The 15589-nt window shown below is 49.0% G+C and overlaps 1 protein-coding gene across 2 annotated transcripts in view; it reads right to left on the bottom strand.

Moving 5' to 3' along the window:
• FYCO1 (FYVE and coiled-coil domain autophagy adaptor 1) overlaps window positions 1–12868 on the bottom strand; it is a 69018-nt gene extending 56150 nt beyond the window's left edge. For both annotated transcript variants that reach the window (XM_010982754.3, XM_031470158.2), the window contains exons 1-3: window positions 12764–12868; window positions 3624–3758; window positions 540–646 (exon numbers count right to left, since the gene is read on the bottom strand). In XM_010982754.3, coding sequence (XP_010981056.3) covers window positions 540–646; window positions 3624–3678 — 162 coding nt within the window. In that variant the 5' untranslated portion in view covers window positions 3679–3758; window positions 12764–12868. The remainder of the gene's footprint in view (window positions 1–539; window positions 647–3623; window positions 3759–12763) is intronic.
• Window positions 12869–15589: the final 2721 nt, after the last annotated feature.

The raw sequence follows: 15589 nt of genomic DNA, 5'->3' as shown, positions 1-15589 counted from the left end.
AGCAAACTTCCTGGGCTGACTTCAGAGATCCTAATTCAGCAGGTCAAGGTGGGAACCTCTAACCTGCTCTCAGGTGATGCTGCTGCTGCTGGTCTAGGGACCACACTTTCTGAAGCAAGGCTCTAGAGCAGGGACCTCCAGATCTTCTCTAGAGGACCGCACACTCCTGGAAAATGTGTGCTGGGTGTGTATGTATGTTTAGGAAGTGGCTCCACAGCTGTCACCAGACTGCCAGTGGGGTGTGTGACTGCCCAAAAGTTAACATCCCTGCTAGACAGAGACCCTGTGACCTGCTTTAAGATGTCTTAAATCTCTAAAGAATGTTCTCAATTCCCAAAACCATCCTGCAGGGCAACATTCTGATTCCTTAGAGGATCGCTCAAACTTGGAGCTGGGGGCAGCTCTGACCTTCAGTATAACCAAGAGGGCTCAAGGGCTCCATTGAGCTTTTGGAGCTGCATCCTCAATGCTGATGAGGCAGCCCAGAGGGAGACAAGGGACGAGAGAGCAGAAAATAACACATGGCAGGAGGCACTTACTTGAAGGAGATACTCAAGTTTGTAAGAAAACTTATGCAAGCTGGTGCTGTCATCTGTGATGGGTTCCCCTGCTTCCTTAAATTCTCTGCTTAGTTCTGTCACAGCATCTTTAAGACAACAAACAGGAACATGTAACCAGATGGAGCCTGGCCTCAGAGAGAGCAGCAGGATGACCCCAAGAAGCGTGGGGAGTAAGTAGTCAATGGCGGCAAAGCATGGAGGAAATGTGGGGTGGTAGGAAGCATCCCCGGGCTGGAACTGAGTCAGAAGGGGCTCAGGCGCCCTGAGAGCCCACAGGGCCTTTCCATAGCTTGCCGACTGAGCACATTTCTTGGTCATCCCTGAAGGTCCACCATGCAGGTCTCATAATTTACCCAGTACTTGGTCAAAAGTGTCTGCTGTGTGGATGGATCATGTAGCAGTCCCCTAGTATCGACTTCCAGAGGGCTCCATCCTCTCTTCCAGCCACGTTTCTTGGTCTTCACTGTAACCCCACTGCTCAGTGCAGGTAAGACCAGGCTGCCACAGGACCCAGAATGTGCAAATAGTGGTTGTGACAATGCCAAGAATGACACCACCACCTGCTTCTGTTAACTGAGTGCCGGTGAGGGGCCAGGACTCTGCGGGTCTTTCTCATTCAATACAGCACTGCGAGGTAGGAGTTGCTTTATTTCAACAAATCTAAGATGCAATGGATTTTAAGACGATGCCAATTTCAGAGCTGGTAAAAATGTGAAAAAAAAATACAAGGTAGAATTGACAAAAGCTGGTGTTATCAGTCCCGCTTTACAGATGAGGATCTCTAAGGAGAGGTCAGAGCACTTGGCCAAAGAGGGCAGCAAACAGCAGAGATGGAATGAGGTGCCTGCTTTTCTCAAGGGCTTTCTGACTCCAGAGCTCACCTCCTAACTTCTAAGACAATTACCTCCCAGTGCAGAAAAATAGGGAAAGTCACCTTTGACTTTCATTCCCGGCCCTGCTGTAGGACAGAGGGACTGTAAGAAGCTGAGTTTTATTTAGATCCTGGGAAAAATGTCCGCGGCTGAGATGGTTGGAACATGCTGGATGAAAACATCTTCTCTGACAATTCCTGAAAGAAAAGAAAGCCCTAGCCCCCTGAACACCATGGTTAGAAAGCACACCTGCCCACGACTGACACAGAGCCTGAGCTGTGAAAATTAATCACCACTGACACCTCAGGCAAAGGCCAGCAAGCGGCAAAGACAGGGTCTTGGGGTTGGTTCTTAAAACAAGTGACTGCCATCCAGCTATGCCCTACTAGAAGCGTCTGCTGTGGCTGGCACTGAGAGCTGAGGACCAGGGACCGGGAAAGACACACAGCCTTCCTCCCCCTACCCTCAGGCAGGGTTAACGTTCACAACTGGATCTGGGAACTCCTGAAATTTTGAAAGGAGCCTTGGATATGGAATATGAAATTTCCAGCTCTAATCTCTAATAATTACCAACAGATGAGATATAAGAGTCTTGAGAAAGTGGTACCTTTTAAAAATTTACACCAAAGTGCTCCAAGGGTGGGGTATAGGACATTGGATGACCCTGGGATGTGGGGGACAACAGAGGCAGCCAGCACATGGGATTGGAAAAGACAACTGAACAAATGCTGATGCCTGGCCTCCTCCTTGGATCAGGAGCTCTGCTACAGGCTCCTCCCTTCCTCTCAACCCTCCTGATAAGGACTTCAGGTCTCAAAGTCATCCTTGAGAACCAGAGACTAAAACACAGAGAAGATTGCCTACTTTGTGGAGAAACCTCTGAAGACTAGGAGCAAACTCAGATTTCCTGGGACTGTCTTTTTACTGTGTGTGTGTGTGTGTGTGTAAATTTAAGAAGAAAAAAGCCATCTCATGTGTTATGGAAGTAGACTGGTGTGGTTAAGGGCAGACTCTGGCACCAGGTGTGTACACAAACCCAGGCTCTGCCCGATTGGATGTGTGACCTTAGGCAAGTCACCTAATCTCTCTGTGCCACTTTCCACATCTGCAAAATGGGAATAACAATGGTCCCAACCTCACAGGACCAAATGTGAGGACTCAATGAGTTACGGTCGGTGAGACTTGTGCCTGGATCATATGCCATGTAATGATCAGCCATTACAGGCCCTAAGTGCTGTATAAACAGGAGATAAGCCCGAGAAAGTGACTTTTATTTAATGGACTTTTGACCTTCAGAATCAGGACTGCTGTGGCCTCCACCAGCCTGGGTCTGAGAGGCTGTAATTAGTTATCTCTGTGTCTCAGCAGGTAAGAACCTGGGCCTTGAGTCTGTCAGGACAGTGTCACTGTGGTCCCCTGACACAGAAGAAGGGGTCAGCTTCAGACCATGTTGCAGCAAATGTGCTGGGGCTCCAGAGGGGCTTACAAGACCTGCCATTGTGACCTGCAAGGGATGGAAAACTTGCCAAAATTCTGGTCGTGGGACATCACCTGAAAGCGTGAGCTGGGGCCCTGGCCTCCGCGGCCAGCAGAGAACACAGCCTGCTCTTCCTGAGTCTACTCTGTTCACAGGCGCCCTCCGCATTGCCTCGGTCCAGTGAGACAAGGCCCGCAAGTTGGTCTGTCTTACCAGGCAATGCCAAGTTCAGGGACGCCCACGAGGCAGCAGGCCCAGAACTGGAGTGAGTCACAGGTGACAGGCTGTCCACCTGCCAGGACCAGGTGGATCAGCAAAACAAGAAAGACGAGTATCTTGTCTTCCTGCTCAGAGGGAGGGAGAATATTCCTCCCCAAATGAGCCAACTCCACCATCAACCAGAGGCTCACACTTAAAAAACTAACAGGCAGCTTGAAAATACACACAAATTGAAATCAGACCCAGGGCCAGTAAAGGGTATTTGATTTTGTTTACAAAGTGCCTTTATGGTGCATGACAGGAGGGCACGCCAAGCTTTTCCAGACTTACAGGACAGACATCTGAGCCTCAATATTTCAATATGATTTCAAATGAGGGCTCCAATTACTCCTGGTGTAAACACAGATCGCAGGGTTGAATTTTAGCTGGCAACAGCAAAAGCATAGCCACAGCTCCCTCAAAACCAGTTCGGCGTGCTCTGTGACCGAGCCATACCTTGCAAATCGCGGATGATTCTCTGCAGCTGGCTCTCCACGCTGGTGGACGCCATGGTGACCGCTGCGGCCGCCTTTCCTGGCCGTGTGCCTCCTGCCGGGTCTGCTCAGCAGAGGTCAGACTCCATGGTGGCACCTGCATGGGGAGGAGGAGGCCGTGGAGGAAGCAGTCAGAGGCACAACTGAAAGACAGCAGTACAGGGACGCTGCTCTGGGCACAAGGTCGTGCCATCTGGGCGTCCTCCCTCAATGGGAAGGGCTTGACCTTTCTGTGTGAGCCTCGTTCTGTGGGCATTCTCTGACATGCTTACGCTCAGACACAATGGCCTGGTTTGGAGCTTTAAAAGAAACAGTATCAACCAACTAGCACTGCCTATTCTTTCTGAGCTCCCCTCCTAGTCTGCCCTCTTACACAGGCCTGCCCCACTTTTTACCTTTAAAAATGCCTCCCAGTGGTTCCCCTCGGCCTCCTATACGACGGCCAGAACTAGTCCAAGCCCCATTCACTGGCCTGCTAAGCCTACAGTGCCGCCACATCAGACCCCCGTCTCCTCCACACCTGGCCCCAAGCCCCTCACCGCCCCAGGCTTGCTTTCTCAGAGGAAAAGGTCGGCACCCTCTGGCCAGCGGTGGTGGAGGCTGAGGACATACCCTCAGGGCTTCTGGATCATGGAAGGCCTCGCAGGGAGGTCTACAGCCCCCAGACACCCAGCATCTGGCTCAGCCCAGGAGGGCAGACACTGAGGGGGGCTGCGCAGCCCTGGGCACCAGTCAAATGATGCGTCTCTATTTTAAACTCAGCTACAGTCCTCCCGCGGCTGGTGAGTTCAGTTACCAGCGCTACTTGGGCAGCTGCTTAAGTGATTTGAGGACACAGCAGTGGCTGGAGACCAACAAAGAGGAGGCGATGAGAGCAACATTGGAAGGATGTCTGGATGCACACTTGGACATCACCGTATACTCCTTTCAAAACCACTCATTCTTTCTTCAGGTGTCCGATACGAAGTTGTAATGTTTGCTGGCAAGACTAGAGGTAGCCAAAGAAGCCACTGCTAGACAAGGGCTGTGTGCTGGGCCCGTGGTCATTTTAATTCCCACCAGCACCCTGGGGGTTAGATAACATACAAGGGAGAAACTGGCGTTGGGAGAAGTTGTGTAACGTGTCTCAGGCCACAGGCCAGTAGGGAGTGGGGTCGAGGTATGAACTCTGATCAGCCTGATTTCAAATCCGGTGGCTCTACAACGGAGCCACTGCCACTACAGCAAATGACCAACCACTTTCACTGGCTTCTGTGAACTACCCTGAACTCCAGAGCCTCTCAAATGTGCCTCCACCCTGAAGGTCTCAAACACGAGCTGGCCCCCACTCTCCCACCACCATCTTCCCCTTACTGCTCCAGGAGGCAAGGTAAGAAGATCCAGGAGGAGAAATGGTCACCAACCTCACGTTCCTCCAACTATTTACACAAGCGTTTCAGCATCAGCCCGAGGGGAGGGCCTGCTGTGGCATAGATATGCCTGGGTCTATTTTTAACTGACAAGCCAGCGCAGCTGTGACTCAGTGAAAACAGGGCCCAAGGACGGCTTCTCTGGCCTAGGAGGAACTAGACAGGCACACACCTGTACCGTGCTCCCAGTAACTCATGACAGGGAGCCCCAGAGTCAGAGGATCCAGAGACCCCACCAAAGCCCCTAACAAGTGCTGACACCTCGCCTATCACAGACACCAAAAGGAGGGTGGGAGCAGTTTTCCCACTGCCCATTCCCGGGTGGCTCTCGAGGTCCCCTGCTGAACACAGAGCCTGAGCAGGGACCTGCCGGGACCCAGGCTCGGCCAAACTTCTGCAGGGGCTCTGCTGCCAGGCAGACACTTGCTCCTTCTGAAGAGGAAGAGAGGATAAGGACCGTCACTGACAATGCACAGCTGCCCGGGCGCCACACTGTCAAGTGCCTACTCCATGCAGCCTGGGGACACGGGGGACACGGGGCACACAAGGCACCGTCCAGCCCTGGGGGAGCTCAGAGTGCATCAAGAAGACAGAAAAATATCCAGATACTTGGATACGGCAGGAGGGGCCCATGCAGAGACATTGATAAAATGTTAGGCATACTCATCAAGGAGACAGAATGAACCATGAATACACGACAAGTGACCTATGCTGAAGAAGAGAAGCCAGACTGAAAGGCTTCCTACTTTGTGATTCTACTTGCATGCTATTCTTGCAAAGGCCAAACACTGGGGAGAAATCACATCCATGGTGCCTGGGGCTGACGGGGAAGGGAGGGTTTGACTACAAGAGTATGCAGAAATTGCAGCGGGGGTGGGGAGGCCATTCTGTTCTGAGTCTTGATTATGGTGGTGGTTACATGACTGTTTATATATGATGAACATATGTTTTTCAAAATTCACATACTGTAAATTATATCTTAACAAAAAAATAACAGTACTGATGTGAATTTAGCAAGATGCAACGGGACCTGAAGAAGGGAACATGCATTCTGCGTGGGGAAGGGAGAGGGTGGCGAACACTCTGTGATGGCAACTGCGTTGAGCAAGGCCTGAAAAATGAACAGGAGGTCATGGAAGAGACCCGAGGAGGAAAGGGTGCCAAGCAGGGGGAACGGCAGGTGTAATGGCCGTTTCTCCACCCACATTTCTCTTACTTGACTACGGTCAACAGAGAACTTTGTACTTTCTGGGAGAAATAATCTTGGAAGAAAAATAATACCCCATAAATCCTCAAATCAAGTCCACTGGGTCTGTGTGCACACTTACTCAAAACTAGGATAAGACCCGCACAGGACGGGCAGGGCGGAACTGGGGAAGAAAGCACTAACAATGACGGATTCTGAGTCAATTCCTTCGGGGTCTGGCCAGGACAATGTGAGGATACAAACAGCTGGATTTCCTAGAAATCAGCCCTCTTTGGAGCCTGGCACAAGAGAGACAGTGTCTGCAGGCCAAACTGGCACTTTGGCACGATGAGCCTGAAGAGACAGAAACATGCTCCTTCAAGACTTCTTGGTGCCTTGGTGACGCTGCAGATGTCAGCCCAAGCCCAGGAGGCCTTCCCTGCTGAGCGTGGAGTGCCCTCCACCAGTCCAGGCCAAGTCCCGAGGTCACGGGGTGAGCAGTGCCCAACCGCTGATGACACAAGTTGATTTTCCAAAAAGCCTGAGTCACCACCAAGGTGATGAGCCCTGAGAAACTGGCTGCTGGGCCTGTAGGTCACAGTGGGCCTTCCCACCAGGGCTGGGACTGCCACCTCACAGGAAGCAAGTGGTGGTCACTGTAGGAGTGCTATTTTCAAGGACTTTGAAAGGATGACTTGGCTTCAGGGCCTTTTTCCTGGGTCTGAGGCCATTATTAACCTTCAGAAGACACAAAATGGGGCACTGTCTCTCTCCACTCCATGGTCAACTTCCTTGGGTCTCTAGAGAAGCTTGCCCTTTGGTTTAGGGATGAGCTGTTTTTTACTCACAACACTTCTCACACCAAATATGTGGCTTTTCTCCACATTGACATCCAGCTGACACCACTGGGTGTCCTTCAATTCAATTCAATTCAATTCAATTCAATTCAATTCAATTCTAAGGATAACTACCTGGAGTTAGTGCAGCCCCCACAGGTGAAGGGCTCAGTCCACAAGACTGCCCTGTCTTCAGACACCAACAACTAGTCTCAGGTTGCTATCTGTACTTCTTAACCAACTGGCTATCAACCAGGGGGTCCCACAATCCCTCCTCGGGTCCAATAATTTGCTAGAACAGCTTGTAAAACTTGGGGAGACAGTTTACTATTACTGGCTTATTTTAAAGGCTACAGTTCAGCAACGGCCAAATGGAAGTGATGAGTTAAGAGTTAAGAGGGGTGGTGCTGGACCCTCCATGCCCTCAGGGGTCCGCACTCTGCAACACTTCAGTGTGTTCATCAGCACAGAAGTTCTCAGAAGCCCATCATTTAGGGGCTTTATGGAGGTTTCATTACACAGGCAGGTGATTAACTCCACCTTCCTCCCCTCTCCACTCGCCACAGGTCTAAGGGTGAGGCTGCAAGTGCCAACCCTCTAACCCTAAGGCGGGGTCCCTTGGCAGCCAGCCCTCACCCTGAAGCTACCTAGGGGCCCACAAGAGTTGTCTTATATTAGCATGAACTCTAGTGAGAAAAGGGTTTGTTAGGAATAACAAGACACTCCCATTACGAAATTCCAAGGGTGTTAGAAGCTCTGTGCCAGGAACCAAAGACAGAGACCAATATGTATTTCTTATTATATCACAGGGATCACAGACTTCTGGCTTGAACCACCCTGACCCCTACCTCTACAATCGATTGGCAAACTGCTTTCCTAACTCAGGAGACACTCAGAGACAGCTTCTGTCCATATGGCCACGGCCATGGTCACGGCTGCTTTAGCAATGAGGGAAGGGCTCCAGGATCCCAGGACTCCAGCACCTCATAAACCTCCGAAGTGTGAATCACCACCGTGAACCCAAGGCCCTTGCTGTGTGACGTGTAAAACTCTTCATCACTGTCTCTGGCAAGCTCTTTCAAATACCAGAGAAATTCATTTTATAAAATTTTGAGGAACACTGGATTCTCTTGCCAACAACTCAAAATCATGTTTAAGCTTATCCAGAATGTCTGAAAACATCCCATCTTCTGATAAAGAAGGGACTAAATGCTTTTTAAAAAAAAATCTTATGTACTCCCTGGGACTATTGCCTGAGTTTCTAGTCACAGCCTAGGTGTTATTTTAGAGATAAAAGATCTTCCCTGACCTCCAAATTCCTCCTATACCTGCCCAGATGCCCTAAATGCCTTAAACAATAGACAGCAGTTCAGTCTCAAATTAAGACATAAAGACACTGACTCATGTAAACTTATTTACACGATGGTGTAAGTGACTAATACTCATAATGTTGCCCAGAAACTGGCTCTGGCAGGAAAAATACAGCATCTAAGTAGCCACATAAGGAAAGAAGGATCTGAAGGAGAGGAGGAGGTCTGGGGCACGGAAGACAACTTTGCCCTGCCTGGAAGTTTTTGGTACCTGCTGCCAACACAATAGTAAGACCTGACCCAGAAAGGGCACCATACAGTTGGCTCCTCCCTGACGCCCGAACAAGGTGGAGCACTCCAGTTGACAACTCCACCCTGACAGGGAAAGAATGTTAACAAGGATAGTTCAAATTAGTCAAAAGGAGAAAGCCTGTCTGAAGAGACCATTGCCTTGGCCTGGTTCAGCACACCCAATAGTATCTCTTTAGTTACCACCCATAGAAAGGCGGGTACTCGACTGGTACCTGCAGCTTTGAAGGCCTGGAGGTCCTGGGGCTCAGTGCTGAAAAGGTCGTTGGGCAGGCAGGCTGCCCTCACCAGGGCTTCAAGACGGTGCCTAGGAGAGTGCTTGGGAGTTTGTCAGAGGCCAGCTCAGAGGCTGACACTTCAGCACACGTGAACACAGGCTCCTCAGGCCACCCAATTGTAATTAAAGACCTATGATTAAAGTGCTGACCAACTGCAGGCCTGGGTTATCTTGCCCCAACACTCCTGGCTTGCAATCTTTTCTTTCTTAAAGGGAACAAAGACTTGAGACATCACTTCTTGACTCTTCCCTTGGACTCCTCCCCCACACCAACAATCCCAAGTTTCTTGCTCACTCCCCCTGGAACACACACAAAATTGGTCCTGGTTCCAGTCTGCTGACCCAGGAAAGCAGGGTCAAGAGGGACCTGTGAATGTGAGGTGTTGCTTCTGGGCCTGGAGAAAGCTGACTGTTTTTCTTAGGAAGGTGAGTAGACACTTAGGAAGCAGCCACACAACCATACCTGGGGCTGCAGGGCTGAGGTCTGGTCACTAGAAAGCCCAGAGAAAACATCCATGAGGTGGCAGTGAGCAAGAAAAGTGTCTTCTCTTTTACCAATCACAGTCTTGCCAACCTGGACCCTATTTAGATTTTGGAATCAGATTCATCCTGTGAAATTTTCATTTCCTATCATGCAAAAAAATAACGTGATGAAGATCATGCCATGATTGGGTGAGATGCATGGTACATTTAGTTCACCAAACTCTTTTCAGGCAATTTTAGCCAATCTATCTGTCCTGGGAAAGTTATTTGACCTCTTTCTACCTTGTGTGTGTGTGTGTTTTTTTTTTGTTTGTTTGTTTTTTGTTTTTTTTTTTAAGGTGCAGTGCGAGGAGGTTACCCTTTACCTTCCTTAATGGAGGAGGTGGGCAAGGAGAAGAGCAGACACTCTCAGTGGTGAACCCTGGCTGAAGCTTCTAAGCCCCACTCCTGACTCAGGCTTCAGATGTCCTGGAAAAAGCACCTGGGGCTACAGATTCCCTCCAGCTCCATGTTAAGCCACCACCTCTGGTTCAGTCGCCAGCCCATCCTGGACCTACAGGGATTCTCCTCTTGGCCTAGCCCTTTGCAGACTAATGGCTTGCTTGTCATGCTTTTCCCTTCAGGTTTTTCTTCTGGATTCCAAGGGCTCCCCTAACTTGGTTTTCTGCCTCAGGCCTAGAGAGTAGTACCCAGGCTCCTGAGATGGTTGGCCAGACCTGCCCTTGGGCCCTGGAACCAACCACACAGCCACAGTACTATACCCAGACCACAGATTCTCTTTAACTTTGCCCTCGGAAACATAATGACGCACACATCCTCATCCCTGCACACAGGATCGGGCCCAACTAGAAGCCCAACTAGGTGCATGGTGTCTTTCAAATGCCACAGAGACCTGCAAGAACAGGAAGTACCATTGGCGGAGACTAAAACCATCAGGCTAACTGGCTCCAAAGTGGGAAACACACCTCCTGCTCAAATGAGCACAGCTCTACCCTCCTCATCTCCTACAAGCCTGGGAGTTCATGTGCTCTGAGGCTGAAACTCTTATGGGGATGGTACAGTGACACATACAAAAACAGCAAGATAAACATTTCAATACCCACCCTACTGATTTATCTAGTTGTTCAAACAATGCCTCTTACACCAATCAAGAGCTTAAAAAAAATCTGGCACTGAAATCACCAATAGTGTTTATCTTTTGAGCAAGAGCAAGACAATGACATCTGGCCACTAGGTGAGCAGATGTTGACAGGCCAAACTCGACTCATCTCTGCTCTGAGGGGGCCTGTGAGTAATAAGCCTTACCTGCTCTGCTGCCTGGGGCTGCTCCAGTGAATGTGCTCAACTACCAGTTCCTATCAGTGATTTTCACCCTGACACCACAGCTGGTCAACACGCTTCCTCTGCCTCAAATTTAAAGACATTCTAGTTTTGAGTCACCGAAGTTGTTCTTGGAATCACTAAAAAACACATTAGCCAAGTCTCTTCCCTAAAGGGAAGAGAGGGACTGCCATTTCTTGAGTGCCTATTGTGTGTTCTGAAGGCAGCAGCCCAAGGCCTTGGTGACCAACATGGGTCAAAGTCACCAGCTACTCTGCCCTTGTGCTGTTTAGGGTGGTTCCTCTCATCACAAACATCTGTGGGAGCCATTCTGACCCCAAAAGAACCAAGTTAAAAAGCATGGCTCCTGAAACCATGTTAGTGTCCCAAAAGCCAGCCACAAGGAGTAAAGACCATCCAAGGAGCAGCTAGAGGGTTGATTTAAAACACAAAAATAATCGAAGTAAAATATTAATTGTAGAACTTAATAGGCAGGTATATGTTCACTATATAATTCTTCCAATGATTCTGTATGTTTAACTATTTTCCTAATAAAATGTGGAAAGCAATTTAAAAACCAAATGAAGTACTACACAAAGACCTACACTTTTAATAGAAACAGAAAATCTTTTTCTTAAAGGCTTTTCAGATCCTTTTAATCAAAGAAGGCCATGTACCATCACAGAGACAACCAACTCTGGTTTAAAGGGCGATAATAATAATGGCCCATAACTGGTACAGGGCATTCAATGGTTTGTGAACAGTAGCTGTCATGGAAGGGAAGGTCAAGTGGAACCCACTCAGCATGGGTCCACTTCTGAAAAGGGGAGCCGCTGTGAGTAGAAAACTGCAGCGTGATATTGTGACAGCTCCTCCCTGGCTGCAATACCCAGCAGCCCGCACTAGGCAGATGGCAGGGGAGTTAAGCTTGCTCCAGAGGAGACCGCAAGGTTGGAAGTGGCAGGAGAGCAGTGAGCAGATTAAGGCCTGATCCTCTGTCGGCAAGAAGTCCCTGACCCATTTCTATGTCTGGAAAGGAAACTGTTGCGGGAAGACAAGCGTAGGGGTACAGAGGCTGTGGCCAACAAGGGCAGTTTCAAAGAGTGCTCTATTTTTTTTTCTGGAGAGGGCAGCCAATGGAACTGTGAAGACTGACAAGGGACATCAGAGGACGCAGTTCACTAATAAGGAGCCATGTGGCTAAGGTGTCAACCGACACGTTTTTCTTATAAAAAATGAAATTCAGCCCTCCCCTTACATCCCCCAGCCTAGGTTCTTAACAGCATGGACTCTAGCCTAAGTCCAGTGCATCCACATCACAGACAATCCATAAATCCACAGGTGTTTCAGGAACCGTCTCCTGCGGGCTATCCCGAGACCCTGCACCAGAGCACAAGAGGCAGTGGGTGAAGAGAATGGGCTGTGGCCTGGAGGATGGCTCGTTATGAACAACCGTTCCATTACGGGAGGAAGGGAGAAATCTTGGCATCAGTGGAGTCTCACAAGTTAAGGTCTGGGCTGTCCCGGCCCAGCTGAGCCAGGAAGTACGCTTCTTTAGGTCAGCGGCCTCTTGGACGACGCAAGCAAAAACTCCGGGACGCGTCCTTCTGTGCTTAAAAACTCCAAAAACGTGTTCTGAGACCACACATGGTGGGCTCTTTACCGGTCTCTCGGCCGTTGGGGGTGTTGGGACTGGTGTTTGGAGGGGGAGGGGGGTGTATGTCTTTCTAACTGATTACCAGAGGCAGCCTGGGTTGCCGGGTCAGATTCACCGGCCTGAGTTACTTCCCAGGCCCGCCGGAAAAGAGCAAAGCAAGGGCAAGGACTCGAGAGCGGTCTGTGGAGACCCGGGATGGGCGGCGACGGTAAAGGCAACAGGTGATAAGAAACACCCGGAGGGAAGTTCTCAGCTCCAGAGCCGACAATAGCTCAGGTACCCCGTGGGTCCGGCCGACCCTCCCGCAGCACTTACGCGCTCGTGGGTCCACAGCGGGACAGAACCGAAACTTTCTGCGGCCAAGCGGAAGAGGACGGGAGCGCGGCGTGGGCGGCCATAATACGCAAACCCCGCCGCAGGTTGGCGCGGACTACAACTCCCAGCATGCTCCACAGGGCTGAGGCCTACAACTCCCAGGGGGCCCCCACAGGCAGATGGGCGCTGACTACGACTCCCGGCATGCTTCGCGGAGCTGGGGTTCCCAACTCCCACCGGTCCCGCGGGGCAGCTGGCCCTAAATTAACCCTTGCAGTCCCTGCGAGCATGTGTGCCCACAAATCAGGTATGTCTGGGATTCTGAAAACAGTGCTGTCCGTGTGTGGCTTTTGAGAACTTGAAACGTGACTAGTTTCAGTTGAATTGTACAAGTGCTGTAAGTACAAAATACACCTGAGTTCCAAAGATTTAGTATGAAAAAAGGAAAATAGCTCATTAATATTTTTGTATTGATTCCACGTTGAAATGATATTTTAAAAATATATTGGGCTAAATAAAAATCATTATATATTATTGGACCTAATGTTCTATCTTTTCGTCCCCCTCGCTACTAAACACAGTGACCTACTTAAAATCAGTCCTCAAAAACTGTATGTTAATGAACCACCAGCCCTAACTTCAGCCCTACTCTCCACTCAATTTCTATTTATAAGTTATAGTTTCTATTTATAAGTTGTGAAGCACTCTGAGGCTGAACTCAATAGAACAAAATGCATTCATTAGTAATGTCTACTTTGGGCACAAGAGAGAAGAGCAACAGTACATGGGATACTTCAGCCTGTGACTGGGCTCCATCCCTTGGCTCTGGCGGCACCATCTGTTTCTCTCTGTCCGTCCCCACCATTTAATCTTGAAACACCTTTCTAACTCACAAGACTTAGGTAGTGGTGTCCGGTCAGGAGCCATGGCCCCAACACTGCAAATGGAGAAAGAGGAGAGTTGTCTGGTAGAATAATAAAGGAAAGAAAATAGATATAGGCGATGGCATCTCATCCATTTTTCTAAATTAGGTATAGATAAGGCAGTTTGTGGGGACTGGGGAGAAACAATTTCTATTCTTCCTATTAAACAGTATGAAAGGAAAAGGGAAGAAGGGGAAGGAAATGGCAAAGGGACATCATTCCTCCTGAAATGGAGTCTCCCTAAAACTGAGTTCTCTCACCGGGTTTATGATTAATCTCTCCATCCAACACTTTATTCCCTTTCTTATTCCCTCTGACCTCAATCCTATGCTAATTGAACACTAATCAACCAGTGTCAGATAACTAAGGTTGCTGTTGTCCGTAACATCACTGATGTACTCAAATTGCTGTTGTAGATATCATCATTAACGTACATACTCAGGTTGTTTCTCTGGGGCAAGGTGAGCTAACAAGCCCCTGAGCTATGGACTACCTGGCCAGAGAATCATCCTGACCTCCTGAAACTATGATTAAGTTATGTCACAAAATGATTAATCTCAGCTTCTTTGTTCTTGCTCTTTAAAAACACCAACTCAAAGACCAAGTTGGAGCTGAAATGAGACCTGTCTCTCATTCCCTTGCTTGGTGCCCTGCAAATAAACTTACTTTGCTGCAAACATCTGCTGTCAGAGTTTGGTTGCAGGCACACGAGCCCTGGCTCCACAACTCTCTACCCACAGTCTGAACTGTTTTGTGAGATATTAGGAATGGGAGAGATTTTAATACCATAACCTATGCTATGACAGATCCTAGCCCCAAATCTATATAGTATTATACTTAAAACTCACAGCAACTCTGTGATGTAGGTAGGGTTCATTATCCCTACTTTATAGATGAGGAGACTGAGGCTCAGAGAAGTTAAGTAACTGTCCCAGTTCACACAGCTGGTAACTGGTAGAGGTTCGGGTACAGCCAGGGGCTCCTAAGAGGTCCTCTGTCCACCCAACACAGTCTCTCAGGCACAGGGAAGGAGGTTTCAAAATCACTACTATTCAGGCAGTTTAACTTGGATTTCCTTTGTAGATAAAGCTGAGTAGTTCAAACTAAACTTATCCAAACAAACTCAGCACACTTTTGTGCTCTGGTGTGAATACACACTAAATAAAGAGATCAGACTCAAAAATCACCAAAACCCTCCTTACTGTCTTCCTAAGCAGAAGAGTCTGCTCCTCATGGGAAGCTAGCCATGCCCACAGCTCCACTGAGGGAAGAGGCTCTTTTTGTAACTGTTGCCATTCTTCACGGGCTTTTTATGTGCCAGGCACCAAGGTAAACATGCCTCATGTCAATCTCTTGACACATAAGTATCCCCGTTAAGCAGATGAGCAAATTGAAATTTGGGGAGGGTAAGTAACTTGCCAAGGTCAATGGCTAATAGCAAGTAGAGGCAGGTTTTAGCCCAGGTGTGTCTGATCACAGGGTTTAAATCCTTACCACTGTGTTAGCGCTCCTTATGTGGGACACCATGTTCTCTGCCAGGGGACCCAACATCTTGGTCCCTGCTCAGCAGACGGAAGTTGATGCCAGACACACTGGTGGCTTGATGTGGCAGCTCAACTCAAAAGAACCAGCCTCTTCTTGATGGTGACTAGTTAAATCAGTCTCCTTTTCTGGAAAATTTGACTCTAAGACCCATAGAGGGAATCAGAAGTTGATTGCAGAAACAGCGAATCCAAGTTCATTGAGTCACACTCCCCTACAGAAGTCTGCTTTTCAGTAACTGCCCATCGATAGTGCAGAAAGATCTGGACTTCGGTGCTCCAGAACCTGACAGTTTTGAATCCTGACATGCATATTTTCCAGGTTTTTTTCCTCCATGACTGTACTGTTGGCTTTTCTCCTC

This window comes from Camelus dromedarius, chromosome 17 (genome assembly GCF_036321535.1).
Source record: "Camelus dromedarius isolate mCamDro1 chromosome 17, mCamDro1.pat, whole genome shotgun sequence".
In the NCBI taxonomy this organism is placed as follows: domain Eukaryota; kingdom Metazoa; phylum Chordata; class Mammalia; order Artiodactyla; family Camelidae; genus Camelus; species Camelus dromedarius.
The sequence above is the reverse complement of the archived record's forward strand: the minus strand, read 5'-3'. Positions and strand labels throughout refer to the sequence as shown.